Below are 16163 nucleotides of genomic sequence, written 5' to 3' on the forward strand. Positions count from 1 at the left end.
ATTAAGTTCTGCAGCACTGCTTCTAGAATATCATTTTCTATGAGAGACAGAATATTTGACCATCTGTTTCTGAGAAACCACAGTGTATTATCAGGCTATGCTTTACAGAGTAGATACCTCAGATGTAGTACATGATCCCCATCCTGAATTTCTCAAGATTTTTATATGTTCTGGAACTTCAGATTGTATTAACTGAAACTCCTCAATTAATCATTATGGCCCAGTCTTTCAAACTTGAATACTTCCCTTTAGCCATTAACAGTGTGATTTTGAAAACACTCGACGTTGGCCTAATTCTGCTTCCTAACTAAAGGTAGCAATAAAACTGTTACTCGTTAAGACCAGATGTTTATTACTCTTCAACAGTCTTTTCTTCGAATTACAGGTATTGAAACAGAAAACGGAATTTGTTACTTATCATAAGTGTCTCTGTAATCACAAAGTACTTGCTCCTTAAATAACTAAAATGCAAAATTTCAAATTATTGCAGTAGTTTGTAGAATGTTTGATAAGTTTGTTTGTGACGAATGGACAAATGCAGTACGAGTGAGAGGAACATCAAAATGCTAGAGTCAATGTACTGTATGTTAAAGCCTTTTGTGTCATTTTTTTTAAGTGAAAACAGAGAAAGAGACTGATTTCCAGCCTCAGTGCTTTACTTTTGCTTCCAAAAAGAGATTATCTAGGATTTTTGACAAAACATTTGCCATATTAGGCATTTCATGAAATTAAAGGAACATTGGAATTGCTACTGAAGAGAAATCATACTAGTGTACGTGCATGATATGCCTTTATACACTGGGCTTTGTACTGTAGGCGTTACAATACAAGGGAAAATGTATATGACATATTTTAAAATGCAAGTAATCTCACTCCCACTGGGTGTTCCGTATCAATACATATGCAGTAATAATGGTGCCTTCTCTCTTTCTCTCTCTCTCTTCATGGCTTAAGATACAGGAAAATGTGCATTATCTTATTCATGTTTAGATCCCTCTCAGGTCGCATTGTTGGAGGTGTCTGGTGGTTCTTCACGCTCATCATAATATCATCCTACACTGCTAACCTTGCTGCTTTCTTGACTGTTGAGAGAATGGTCTCACCCATAGAAAGTGCAGAAGACCTTGCCAAACAAACTGAAATTGCATATGGGACGCTGGACTCAGGGTCAACAAAAGAGTTCTTCAGAGTAAGTTGGCATGTCTGTTAGAGCAGCTCTCCCTATGGGACAGCTCTGTGATAAAGTACTCACAAAGTTGAAATAGCATTACTTTGCAAATAATTATAATATAGTTTAGAATTCCGTACTTGAGCTACATTTTTATCCCCAACACCATTTGTTGGAATTTTGTCATTTTAATTTGAGGAAAGCTTATTGATCCTGTCACATCAGGCAAAAGAGCTGCCCGGGGGATAATGGAACCAGCGATAATTAAAGCAGCATTGCACTATTGATTCATCAGAAGCTACAGTACTGAAATAATGTGCAGCATTGAATGCCTATGATGATAACACAGGGTCTTGCTGGTTTTGCTTCTACTTATGGGTTTTGCTGTGTGCATTTTGCTTTAGGGTTTTGGGTGGTGGATAGGAAACACATTTTTTAATTTACTGACTTTCAGATGAATAATAAAAAGAAAATGTAACTTGGGGGAATGTGGTTGGAGAATTAGAAAATAGCCTAAATAGCCATTCACATGTCTATGCTGTCTCTATTGATTAGTTYATTTTCATTGGCTTTCCCGTGCTAGTGTGGCTGGTACGCTATTCTCTCCCCTTGCCAGCTGGAAAGCAAGGAGCCTGGGCATCACAAAGAGKATATGATAAATCACCCCTCCTGCTTAATTTTGTGTTTCTGGCAGATGAAAGTTAAGCTAAGCAGACTGAACATATATGAGTTTGGTGTTTGAATGTACCTCTGACTAAATGCTGTGAGCTGATAACCTTGTAAGTTAAACAGTTTAGGACCATTACTTAACCACAAAGTGAATATTAAGGCATGTTTAGCGGACAGAAAGATGGAGTAGTAATTTCTCCTCATTGCCTCCTTGAAATGAGTATGTTCTGTATCAAGTATTCCCACTAATGTTTTCAGTTTTGCTAAACTAAACTCGCTCAATCAARTATGTGTTATTACAAAATTATGAATGGGACTTGTAAAATACATAATACATACAGTGTCAACTCAGGGGGAGCTACTGATATCCCCCAAAAGGTCCATAATGAAATAGCCTTTTTACTGGAAGAGCACAGTTCTTCTGTTCTGACCACAGAACAGCTTTTTTTTTTTTTTTTTTCTTTATTGGTCTGTAAAAAGGTGATGCCTTGTAAACTGTAACTGGCATTTAACTGACACATGGTGACTGGGCCTTTAGAAACTRTCTAAAATAAGGAGTTTAGCCTAAGCTAGTCTTCTAGATTTCTTCTGTAATCAACTGGTGTCCTAGGATAGAATAAATAACCCTCTAAACGTCTTCCTGTCTGCAGGGATTGTAGAGGGTTCCCGTAGAAATGATTTAGGCTTGATACGGTTGGGTAACAGGTGTCTAACTCCACCTGTCTTCTTCTGTATCAAGTGTATGGGTCCAGAACTAAATGCAAYGTCAGAGAGGCTTTCTGCGAGACTCGATCTTCCCCAAGTGGTAGAAACTCAGCCTTTGATCACTGAAAAAAATGATTTCACCTCTGAAGCCTGCCAAAACAAACAGATACAGGAAGCTTGTCTGAGAACTGAAATACTGTGAACTTGAGATAGCCAGATATCCTGTTTTGTTGAAAAGAGTGTAGCCCCTCAGTGTTGTTTTACTATTTTTATTTCTCAGTGCTTAACCCATAGATTCTTCTTTACCTCAATTTGTGCTGCCAAGTGTTTAATTCCAGAGATTCTAGTTTCAGTCCACCTCAAGCTGACATGGTGACCACAGTATATGCATACTAATAGTTCTTTCATCTAGGATGAAGCTATGATGATAATTAAAATCATGATGCTGAGGACCAAGCAGGTTTACTTAATTTTGGATTAATGAACTTGTTGCATTTTCAAGAGTTTCCAGTGCTTGCAAATTTTAGGCAATGATGCAAAAATGAAATTTGAAGGAAATGCAAAAGGAAAAAGTAAGAGGTTGTTTTCTTAAGTTTTTGAACACTTGGACAAGCCATGGTTTTGAAGGAATGAGGTCAGGAACTTTGACATTGAAACAGTSTTGGTCACAAGATGTTCATGATTTTTTAAATCATACTGTAAAAGTAGGTAGGTTTTTTTATTTTGTTTTTGTTTTTGTTCTTGTTTTGCAAGAATGAGTGTTTCATGCAAATGGCAAGCTGTCTCTTTAAAATGAAATGGGATTTTTTTCCAGATATAATGACAGYCATCCTGTCATGTTAATCTTTAACGATTAGGAGAAAAAAAAGAAGGAAAATCAGTGTTCTCTGCTTCATTTCAGAATACAACAGGAAATATTAAAAGTAGCCATAAATACTGTATATAGTTGTACATGCAAAATTTAAAGCATCAATTTTTTCAAAATGGTGTAATTGAAGCATTTTCATCAAATAATTTCTAATCTTTGCAACAGTACAGCAATTTTTAATGATATTTTATGTGCTATTTCTAAGAATATCTTTCAAAAAACAGGTATAATGCGAAAATATCATTAACAGAAAATACTTCCAAAATTTCTGTTTGCCTAATGACTAAATTCAGACTCAGCCTCAAGCCACATTAAAAGAAGATTCCGTCTGTTTACCAAGTCTAACACTTTGTGTGGTCAGAAGCAAATGGCATTAGTTTTGGAATGACAGTCAAGGATGWTTTCTCTAAGAATGGTTGATTACTGGCTGGCTGAATGTGGTCCTTTGGGACATTTTCATATCTGATTAAAATCAAAAGGTCTGAACAGCTATTCAGTCTGTTTTAATTACAGATTGAAAACAGGGGGAAAAAAAGTAGTTTTAAATATTTCATAAAAGAAAACTCTTTTCTTTACTAGTATTACCTATTTACCATTATCTCCTGTTTTGGAAGCAGTGAGAGGTGCAATTCTGAACAAGCTACTCAAAAGGCAAAAAACTTAGTTTTAGCAATCTTACTCAGAAAGCCCTAAATGAAAATCAGCATGATTTGACAGAATGTAAGGGAARGCTGCAAAGCTTCTTCATAGGATAATAAGGCATGTAAGTTGGGTCTCTCTTCAATTTTCACTCTGGCTTGGCATATATATACTGAATGTTACCGAATGAAAGCCTCAGAGATATATTATTCTTAAAGAGCAGATGACTTGTTAGAGTTTCTATATTTTTTGTCTCTTAATGGGTAAGGATAATTGGATCTTAAAAATCTAAGTAGATCTTAAAAAAACAAACAAACAAAAAAACCCTAAATTTGACCTTTTTCAATTGATTTAGGACATAGTTTCCTCTTACCTATATTGACATTTTGTTTGTTGCATGTTTTGAGTTTTGAAGGAAAGTGACCTATTATTTGTTTACCTTATAAAGAATCTGATGATATGGATGTTAAGAGGTAAGAAGTGATTGRAAGTGAAGGTAGACAAAGGCAAGAAAATAATCTTGGAATGATGCGTGATTTATTATTGCTCTTTTCATTTTTTTTCCAACTGTAATTTAAATTTTATCAATGTAAAGCAAAAGAAATGAATATATGGTTTGGCTTAAGCTCTCTTTCAGCCACCATTATGTAAATGAACAGTAGCTGTGACTACGTGGAAAGAGGAATAACAAGACAGGATGTGACTATGGAAATATTCAGCTCTGTGATATTRTTGTTACTTTTAATTTTATTATGTTCCATGGTAATAATGCATACAAACAATTAAAAAAAAAGGGGGGGAAAGAAAGCAAAGATAAATTATGATGTTCTTATATATGGTATTTTTATTGAGCAGTTCTGGTTAAATGTTGCTGGTTAAATGTTCCTTATGTTCAGCTTAGATCTACTTCTCTAACAAATTATTTTCTAAGTAATGATACAATCATTTAGTAATTAGTACAAATAAATGCTCAGGGAAGTTACTCTCATCTGTGCTGAGGCCCTTTTAAAGCCATTCTCAATTTAAATAATACCCAAATTTYTGTGGTTTTATATGTATTCTAAGGCCCTTTGTTCTGGGACTTTATAATAATGAATACTTTCGTGGAGTGCTCAGCACAGTGTAGTAATGGGTGTATGGACCCATTTATGTTTCCCTATTGCTGGAGGGAGTAAAATAGTTCTTGAATTAAAATAGCAAGAATGGGAAGCTTTTCATCTTGACAGCAGTTTCACCACTGTAGTTTCCATGTTCATTTTCCTTCCTCTCTTCCTTCCTATGAAAACATATTTGTGATTACACTAAATATTTCCAGCCAGGAAAATTTCCAACTAATGCACTCTAAGCCATGAATTCTTGTATATTCTTTGAGCAAGCACATTTCTTGCTCAATTACTTGCAGGATCAGAGTCTTCAAAATAAGTTCAGCTGAAATGGGAGTCCTAAAAACTTATATAACACTTCTTTAAGACAAAAACTTAGAGCATTTGCTTCTTTTAATGGCATATTTGGTCCAAATTGCTGTTTACATCCTTTACTGTGAACTGTGTCTTGAAATGTTGTGCAGCCTTTCTGAAAGTAAAATGAGTGAATTACAAAAGCAAAAATCTTTCAGCTAGTGTGGTTTTGATGGTGTAGGAAGTGGGCATTAAAGCTGAGAAATAGTTCAGGATTTAGCTCTGTATTTATGAGAGGCTATTTTATTTTTTCTGTTTCCCATATACATGTTTATTAGGGATACCTRTTTGTTATATAATTCCCTAAAATCTACTTTATAACACTTGGGCTGTGTGAACTGCTTTTATATAACAATAAATTTAGACCATAGCTTTGCAGTTCTTTTGTTATGGCTCCTAGAGGCCAACTGTGTCTGAAAGTGATGCATGATTTTATAGTATTAATACAGTTATTTCTTATTTCTTTTAAAATAACAAAGGAATTCAAAGAAAATCATTATCCAAGTAAGATTTTCTCCACTCCAGTTTCTTGAAAAAATAAGTATGATGGATTTTATTTTGAACAGTGCCATTCTGAAATGTTGCAATATTCTTTYGTTGTATCTAACTTCTTTTTAATTTTCTCCAGAGATCAAAAATAGCAGTGTATGAAAAGATGTGGACCTACATGAAATCAGCAGAACCATCAGTGTTCACTAGGACTACTGCAGAGGGAGTAGCTCGTGTCCGCAAATCCAAGGGCAAGTTTGCCTTCCTGCTGGAGTCCACCATGAACGAATACATTGAGCAACGAAAGCCATGTGACACCATGAAAGTGGGAGGAAATCTGGATTCGAAAGGCTATGGCGTAGCCACACCGAAGGGTTCTCCATTAAGGTGGGTGGAATAGTATAACAATATAACATGTGTTGTTATAGTATTCCACCTTCCCTGATGTCCCTGATATAGTTCTTTTTGTTTTGTGTGTGAACATGGTATGTTATTTTTCTTTTCTTCCATTTCATTTTTTTTTGATCAASAAAGGTAATAGTTTCTGATTGCAATATGGATTTAACAGCTCTAGTTGGCATACCTTTCAAGGCCATATAAAAACCAAACTGGTTGAACACTAGCTACTCAAAGTCAGCTTCAATGGAAGTAATATCAGTTGTTCAATTTCATCAGCTTTTTCACCAGATTCAACCCTATAGACCAGTATTATGCCTACATTATCTGCATCAGTATCTGCATCAATAATATGCCTACATTTTATATTTTGCTTATTGGTCTTGGCTGCTAATTTCTGAATAAGAAGCTGCTTGTAACATCTTTTTTTTTTTTAATGTCAACACTTAGACAACTATCCCTTCATTAAAGCAACTTCATTATGCATTTTTATTAAAGCACCTTCTTATTTAGAAAGGAAAAGAAAGTTTGTGTTTCTAGCATTATGCATTTCAGTACTGCCTTCAAACTCACTAGTATTTTGTTAACATGATATCAAACTCATTCAGTCAAGTAGGAGACTGATTCTGTTTGATTCACAAACAGAACATCACCTGCTTTTTATCCAAATTGTCAGGGAAACAGATGCAAATGTACTACTCCTGTATTAAAATTGGCAATATTTACCATTGCATTGCCTTTAAATTTTAAGGCAAACAAAATTTGCTTTTCCTCTGGTAGACTTGCCAATTTTCTTTAAAGCAAAGGAGCAACTTCTGGATTGAGGAAGTGTAGCCCTTGGAGTCTCACAGCGACAGGGTGCATGCGAGCATGGGTGGAGGGGCAATGGCATGGTGAGRAACCAGCACCCCACTTCTGCTTGAATTTCACCCATGTGCTCACAGCAACGAGTCACAAGAGGCTCTGACAAAATAGATTCACAAAGAAAATGAGGTGGGTTGAAGGGAGGGATTGGAAGTGCAAATGGAGATATAGTTCTGTGCAGAAAATAGCTACAGAGGTACCTGCCTAATTCCATGACTACAGAGAAAATGTCACTGCCAGTGTGCAGATAACTAGACTCACTCTTAACTCACACRTTCAACCTGCACATACTGCCACAAACCTTAATAGCTTTAGCTGTACTACACACTGATGTGAATCAGTAAGGATCATCAGGCTCATTTCCATCTGCATCAGAAAAAAGATTAGTATTTGCAGGGGGAAATCAGGCCAGTTATTTCAGTGACTGAATATGAATTTTTCGTCCTTAACATTCASTACTGTTCAGATATAAAAAACTGTTGCCTTTGCCACAGAATAAAGTGATAAATAGAAGAAAGGGGACAAGGGAGGGAAAATGACAACAATAAAAATATTAATTGTAAGGAAAAAATATGTCCAAAACTCATGATGTTGTTAAGGTAGAAGGCAGCATATGATAAGAAAGGCAGGCTTCTTATCTGGGTATATTGTCAGAGCACACAACCACTTATTTGCCGTTTTGTATTTCTGATATATTGCTATCTCCTTCTGTGTTTCAGAAAACCTAGAAGTGGTAGGCAGCCCTGCAGTTATGAGTAGAGCTGCTTTTCCTGCAACTCAGATAGCAAAGAAAAGCCCATTGTTGTCATGCTCTACTTTGCCAAAGCCTGGGCAAACTTTTTAGGAATCATCTTAGCTGCTGTCATATATATCCTAGCAGTGGGCCATTTGCTCTAAGCATGCTTTATGGTGCTCTTTAGTCCATGTCACTCTTTTCAGTGCAGTATCTAGCACTAACAAAAAGAGACAACCTGTTATAAATGAGCATTATTAGCCAGTGGAAGTTGGTTTGTATTGAATTTGGGTTTATTTCAGGCTTGTTCAGTTGGGTAGATAAAAAAATCTAGGAGGAATGGGATGGAGACATAAGGCAGTTAGGTGCAAAAGAAGAGGGCCTCGAAAGATAATGTCATAAGAAAAGAGAGGAAGAACATAGCCATGATTTTAAAGATGAAGTGTAAAATCCCAGCTCCATCCAAGCTAAAGTCCAAGCTCCCGTATGTTTCAGGAGGTCATCATTTGGTCTAATTGGGCAATAGCAACTTTTATTAGGATGTTCTAAAGCACTTATTTTTCACATCTTGGAACATGTTTAGAAAAGAGACTTAGGGGGAATCCTACCCAACACAAAAATCGGATAAAATCTTCTTTCAAGCTGTCTCGACTGGCTGCCAATGTCCATGCCTTTCCTGAGCCTTTCTCTCATGTGCTAAGCTGCTTGTTCTCCTGCCGAATCAGATCCATTGCACCCCATTTCCTCTCCAGCTCCACTGACAAAACCTCCAGCAACACATCAGTGCTGCTCATCCATTAAAAACATTAAGTGATTCACTTAATGTTATGGACAAAATTAAAGAACAAGCATCACTTCACATACATATCACCTCCTCTATATAATGTTGCTAGTGGAGAGATAGAGGAGATAGAGGAGAAAAGCTTCCCATGTGCTTTTGAACACAAAAGACAACTTTGTATCAGACCCAGGTGATTATTGGCTAATATTAATTCCCTATGCAGATGTATTTTTTAACTGCATGCTTCAGTATTTTCTGAATTGTTTTAAATTGTAAAATGTTCTAGTTTGATTGAATCTCACATGGTGGTGTTTCTGTTACTAGTCAAATGACTTATGTAACTGCTCCCTATACAGATAATTGCAAATATTGAACATGCAGTTTGAAATTCATGAAGGACAAACTAGCTAAGTTCATTACATAAATTAGTCAAAAGACATAATTTGCTATGGGAGTTGTAAATTCTATATTTTATTTAATAATCATAATTTCCTATTTGAGTTATGTGTAGACCACAAATTACTTGATGTAGTTCACAAATAATTGTAAGTAATATATATATGCTACACTTTCACATTCTGTCTTGGGCTATTCAAGACTAGGGAAAAAATATCATTTTTTTCTATTGAATTATTCATAGCAAATTATTCCCTATGCTCTTTGAACACCTATTTCACTTGAGATATTTTGGTCTTTATCCTCCCCTTGCTTTCAATGATTAATGTAAATAAGGAGTTGCTGTGCTAAAAATGTAGTAACAGTTGCATAAAATCGATGTAAGTACATGGAAAACCAGACTATATATTTTCACACATATAACACTGAGAGAAAGTGCATTAATCTCCCACAGTACCTAATCAGACTTGTGTGTGTAGTATAAGACTGGCGATGGTTCCCTACCATCGCATTACTGGAGTCACATTCATTTCAGCACACGTTTCCATCACTTCACTCATGAAGATGAAATCCACCTGTCAGAGCGATCGAYGGACTGGTCTCTCTGCTGCTCATGACCCAATACATGAGCAGGATAGCGGATTTCAGTTTGAAACGCTTCCTTAGTGGGCTCCACGCCACACTCCTGCAGTGTTCAACCAGTAGCTATTGGCTAATTTTCATGAACTGTTCTCGGTGCTGGTGGAGTGTTAGGCTTCATGCATATCACTGGATGGAAGAGAATGGGAAATGCCTGATGTGTGTTTCTTTTATGCCCACCGGGCAGTACCATGTCACACATCATTCATGTCTCCTTCCTTCCTTCCTTTTCAGTGATATTCATTTATATATAAGGTGGTAAAAGACTGATATATTTGAAAAGGAATGTGAGATTAAGGGCAAAGACTGCCATCAAAACAAAATCAATTTTCTCTCATGGTACTTCCCAGGTGTCCCTACTGCTTCCTCTTCCTACCACGGTAGGTATCTGTCCAAAACTCCTGTGTAGTAATCAATGTAAAATAACGAGTTTTCTTCTTCTTAAGGTGGTATTTTCAAAGGTGGTTAAGAGAGTGCTGCTTGTCTTCTTAGCAAGACCTGTCTTTGTAAACACGGTATCATTAGAAGACGTTCTTGTTGCCAGACTTCTGGCCGGTTTGGAGTGCCACTGGCTTGTCTGCCTTGTTGCTTGCAGTAATCTGTGTTTCTAGAGGGCAGTACCTGGAGACCTTGTGCTATTCAGATCCTATGCCTTGCATGTCTGTGCTTTTCTGTTTTAGATATGTAGGCATCATAAACAGGTTTGAATAGTGATGAACATGAAAAGAGTTCTCCACTCTAAGAGATAATGAGAAAGTAGAGGCAATATTTCCTTGAAAGTACCCTGAAAGCTTTTCATACTTTGTGTCTTGAAGGTGCTTGATGCAAGGAATGAATGGCAATTAAGCTAAAAAATCAGGAGTTGTCATTATTGTTTCTGTGACTGTTTTAAATAAAGGCGCTGGGCTAGCCTGTCCAACAGACTAGCATGCAGTGTGAATGAGTGGAAGCTGGTCAAGTCATGAGCATCTGGTGAGACACTTTGAGTCCTGCCGGATAAGAGTGGCAGGATTAGAGCTAGCTGACTAATACACTGTTGTGAATAGGTATGCTGATGTATTTTAGAGACTGGTGATGGACTGGAACCAATCTGATGCAATCCAGAGCTACATTAAGTTCCCACTAATGCAATTACAGTTAATGTTTATATATATGAATCTATGATTTTACATTTCATTATACAAAGCTTTTTTGTGTGTGTGTGTGTGGTGGTGATAGTAAAGAAATAACTCTAGTTTGGCTTTAGACAGAAATGTGTATGTTCTGGAAAAGAAGAATAAAGGGGCTACCTGGTGATAGCACATTCTTCTTTGCAGTGTGGCAACTGGTGATATGAACTGGTGACATAGTGACTCTTTACATCTGCTAAAGCGCCAGTTCTTTACCTRTTCTTTGATTGTATTAACATGTGGTGGGAAACCTCTGAAGTGCATCAGTTAAGCACGTGATGTGAATGTACTTTCCTGATCAATTTAGCAATTGGTGTGAAGTGAAAAGTACAACATCAATGAAGCTATGGCTTTTAGTTTCCATCTCTTGCAAAGGAAGAGTGTCTTTGAGAGTGCTTGGAATGGATTTGCTTGTTTGATTATAAGCATGCAATACGTAAAAAAATTTATCCTAGTGATGAAGGCTCTATTATGGAAGTATCTTTACCTTGTTAATTTGTGAGTTTATGAGTAAATAAGGTAAAAATCTGTTATGAAGAGACTCTCAGGAAGGAAAGGGAGGACATTATAATCTATCATCCTGATCTTAGTGATTTTAGTACGTCTTCTAGATCAACTGTGAAATGAGTTTTCTTGAAGTGCTTCTTTAAAATTGCCATCCTTGCATTGCTTAGTTTCAGTGCATACCGCCGCTGACAATGCTTTTCAAGTGTATCTCCAGTATGGTCCTTTGGTTAGAAATGTAGCATTGGGGGCAAACTTATTTTGGTGGCACCTGGACACCAACCCAAAATGTTGGCAGACCTTACATAGTATTGGATATTCCTTATTATTTGTTTTGGATCTGTTTCTCATTGACCTGAAAGAAGCTTGGGAAAATAAGAGTAAATCTGACAGTATAATTTCTTGTAATGAGATCATTGAAATTTCTGTCAAGTTCTGTCCTTCATGTTTTCAGAGACTGGAGTATAAGGAGCTGATTGTAGGAGGAATTTGCAGATCGTCATTCACTGTCAAAGCTGTTTGTTGTTAATTTAATGTATGATGTTGAGGTGGTACCAGTCTCCATTTTTACCTTCATTTTATAGATCAATGAACTGATGATTCACACCAAGTTCATGAGAAGTGAATCAGAGTCATTACACYATATTCATCTCTGAGGATAGATAAAAATATTTACACTGAAACTTCTTGCATTCTTTAGTTTCATATGATTTCCATAAAAATTGGTTTGGTGTGCACAAAAAAAAATGGGTATAGTAGTAGCAGATTCCCACTGAATAATGTGCAAACTAGGAAAAATTATTGGAGCTGACCAGCAAGATAACTTCTTTCACTAATGTTTTTCCAACTTTTTGTACTGAGGAAATCCATTTATCATTACAAAACTAGAATTTGCTCATGAGTGAAATTTCCTTGTGATACAGAGGAAGCAAGTTCAATTCCTTACAAATATTTCTCTTGTCCTACTAGAATCCTTAGTTTTGCCCATAATCAACATTACCCAGCTGTTCTTCAGAGAGACAATGATTTTATTGAACTGAAGGTACTAGAAACTGATGTTATTTATGTTTAATGTAGAGAAGATATAGAGGCAGCTGGTGGGATAATGGAGGCTTGATGATAAAAATGTATGCGAAAAGTGAAATTACTGAGTTTGACCTTTACTCTTTCCAAACGAGAAACTCTTTCCACTAGGAAATTCCTCATTAATCTCCATGCTGCTGCACTCAATGCACTTTCTCTGTTCTAGCAAACAATCATTAATATATCTTTGAAGTACTCCAAAGAGCCATCCATATTCTACCTTGCCCAACAGAGCCCGTTTCTCCATTGCCACTTCCAGGAATCTTTTCCCTCCGACTTCAGGGGGAGTTCATACTTGAACAAAGTTCTCTGTGATCTGCAGAAGAGACCTAGACACCGCAGGAACTGATTGTGTTGTGTTTTCTGTTTTCCTGTGCTGTGAATGGCGTGCAATGCCATTGACTCCAGACAAAGCTGCTCTTAAAAGCCCAGCTCACAGTTTAGTCACAAAAAATTACAGTCTCACACTTCTGCTCATGTTGTTCTGTACTGTATTGCAGGGAAGGTCCCAAGGATTTTAATAGGACTAATTGTGAAACAAGGGGCTCTGAAGCAGGCGTGAGTAAGGAGGACAGAGTAAGCTGTAGTAAAGAGTGCAGTGATGTGTGTTCTGGAAACGGCAATAAAACTATTGCCTAGAATGGTATTTTATATCCAGATGTTGCAATGGCAATAGATATTTTTAAATTAGCTGTGGATCTCAGTACAAGAGGTGATAATACTATTCTATCCCTTCAGCTTTGTCACTGGCTTAACAGAGCAGTGTAGTAATATGTTTTTCTTTGTTTTATTTTTTTAGGAGATATTTATACATGATGATTGTCCTTTTGATGTGTGGTGATTACTAAAGGTAGAACTTCTGTGCTGCATTATAGAAACACTGTTTTGGTCATCCATAGCTGTCAGTGTCAGAACAAGAGTTATAACAAGCTTATTTTCTCCAGTCTATCAAATGCAAGCAGAGTGGGAGCTTCAGCCTCTTAAATCTGAACAAATGAAAGTTGTCAGGCTGTTCAGTCCTGTGTCAGGTGAAAAGAGACAAGTATGTAAACATCATCAATGCACTTCCCTACAGCTGTCAGTGAAGAACAGAATCTCTCAAAAATACAGATTCTACTGCTGTACGCACTTGTCATTGACTTTCACAAAAGTTTCCCAAGGTGCTTGAGAACCGTTAACCCCCATAGTATCCCAGTGGGACACATAAGTGTTATCATTGTTTCCAATCTATAGATGCTCTGAAGAACAGACTCTGCTTCTCAGAACAAATTTCCTCTGCCCTTTTCCCTGCCATTTCCACAATCCCCTGTAAAGCAGCTTAGCAGAGGGCAAGATGCAGCCTATTATATTTTAACAATGCAGCTAGTTATTATTTCTCTTTTCTTTTCATTACAACTCTCTGGCTGTTYAGGTGTAAATTCCCAGGAAATTGCTAGGCTTCAGAATATGTATTTATTAAGGGCACAAGCCAGTTACCCTTTGAAGCCGGTGGTAAAGTTCCCACTAAGTAAAAGACCTATCCCACTAAGATARTAATTGTCCAGGCAAATTGTATGTAGACTGTAGAAAGAGAGCAGGCCACTGAAAGGCATCTCAGCAGCTTGTAACAATACCTCCCTGTGTATTTGACATTTGAGAAACAAATAGCACCTTAAAAGCAGTTTGCCATTAAAATTTTATGATAGTTGCAGAACTACCCACTTTCAAATGACAGTAAGTACTAGATAGACTCCTGAAAGACCAAAAAAAGGACCATTTTGTCTTTTCTATACAGCTTTGCTTCTTGTGAGAAGCTCCAACTCAAAAGCTCAAAAAAAGGTGCTCAGCACACTAGTCTAAGATACTGGTCAATGAAAAGTAAGTGTGCTGTGTCACATTTTATGGAGGGAATGAATATCCGTAACGCAGAGTGAAAAGATACTCCAATAAAAAAGCACAAAACAAGATTCAGAAAGCCTGTATTGACATCCAGCTTAGTCACCAGCTTCCTGTGCTGTTTTAACACATTATTTAAGCTACTCTGTGCCTTGGCATGATGCTTGTAAAATGAGGCTGTTTCTGTGCATCAGCAAAATGTTCATAAAATTCCCAAGTTCCAGATAAAAATGGCCATATATGCCTCCAGCTAAAAAATATGAGTTTAAAAGTTCATGTGATAAAATGATGACTTGTCAATAGTTAATTCTTTAAACTAGTATACATTATGTATGTTCAGAGTTAGTTTCAAAACTTTTTTTTCTCAGGTGTCATTTTTTTTCTCAAGTCTCTATATTTTTATAGATAGAAGTCTTAYCCCCAGTTTTCTTCCTTTCTTCCTTTCTTCCTCCACTGCCAGTTAAGTCCCTGAGTAAGAATTTAATCAAAGCAGAAAATGGATTTTGCTCCTGTTTAACATCTGTGTGAAGGAAGAACCAGCTCTCTTGCATGCTTTATTCCTAGCACCAGGGACAGGCGAGGTCGGCAGGTGGGAGCGGTCTGAACATCTGGCAGCCCATCTGTTATCTCYGTAATAGGCATTCTGTGTACATAATTACCCGTTAGGTTCATTCCCATCTACTGCTTCTGTGTTTCAATTTAGCAAAGCCAAAATTTGCAACCATGTGTGTCTTGAGTGAGGCTCTTAGATTTAAAATGAGACCTTTAGCGCCCTTGGTRTGGATTTAGGCACCTGATTTTGTACATAGAAGTGTGGAAATTCTTTTTATAATATTTTATGCTGTGTCATTTGCATGATTCAGATGTATTTTGGATCGTAAAGCTCTAAGTCTACAGAAAATACTCGGTGGACCCAACTGGAAATCTGGGAGTTGCTTCCTACAGAGTATCTCAACTTTTTGTGAATAAGTCAAATCATCATAATTCTAGTTGCCAACATTCTTTATATTTTTATGAAATACAAAAATTCTTCATATTCTCCTACAGACAATTCTCCATATTCTTGGTTTTTTTACATTTTCAGCCAATATTTTTGAATTTGAAGTTTGAAAWTGTTTTTTTTTACTGCATTGAGCATAAACCAGTATAAAAGCCAGGATGTAGGCTAATGGTTAGTTCTTTATTGGTAACAATTAAAAGATTATGTTCTTCTGTGTGCAACGCTGTGGGATAAAGCTACCTTTAGTTTATCTGCACTGTGTGAGACCCATCGCCTCAGATTTTTATCAGTAAATGTTAGTATTTTAATTATATTTTGACCTTGCCTGCTAATGAGGTGTTTTTCTTTTAAATTTTCATGAACACTTGACRATTAGTTCTGGTTGTACAGAGTTGATTACTGTGAACTCAGGCTATGAAAGTGTAGCTGAAAGCAAGCAGAAAGCCATCACAGTTTCCTGAGGACTTAAGATAARTTCCTGTCACAGATAAATAAACAGGCTGCTGTTTTCTGTCTCACTTTCGGACAATGGGCAATTTTTCAAGATAATTTGCAGTTAGAGTGCATTTAGATCATCCAGTTCATGGGTCACAAGAGAAGATATTATGGCATCAAATAAAATAATTCCAAATATTTAGRCCACATCTAGAATACTATGTTCCCCTAATCCCYCTCTTGTCCTTCACTCCTATTAAATTAGGAGTAATTTAAGAAAAGAGGCAATAAAC

At 36.7% G+C, this 16163-nt stretch overlaps 1 protein-coding gene across 2 annotated transcripts in view; it reads left to right on the forward strand.

The window, feature by feature from the left end:
* Window positions 1-16163, forward strand: part of GRIA4 (glutamate ionotropic receptor AMPA type subunit 4) — a 228106-nt gene that overhangs the window by 177832 nt on the left and 34111 nt on the right. For both annotated transcript variants that reach the window (XM_085309044.1, XM_085309043.1), the window contains exons 12-13: window positions 991-1189; window positions 6135-6382. In XM_085309044.1, the coding sequence (XP_085165170.1) occupies window positions 991-1189; window positions 6135-6382 (447 nt within the window). The remainder of the gene's footprint in view (window positions 1-990; window positions 1190-6134; window positions 6383-16163) is intronic.

This window comes from Rhea americana, unplaced genomic scaffold (genome assembly GCF_003343005.1).
Source record: "Rhea americana isolate MKP2758 unplaced genomic scaffold, rheAme1 scaffold_29, whole genome shotgun sequence".
In the NCBI taxonomy this organism is placed as follows: Eukaryota; Metazoa; Chordata; class Aves; order Rheiformes; family Rheidae; genus Rhea; species Rhea americana.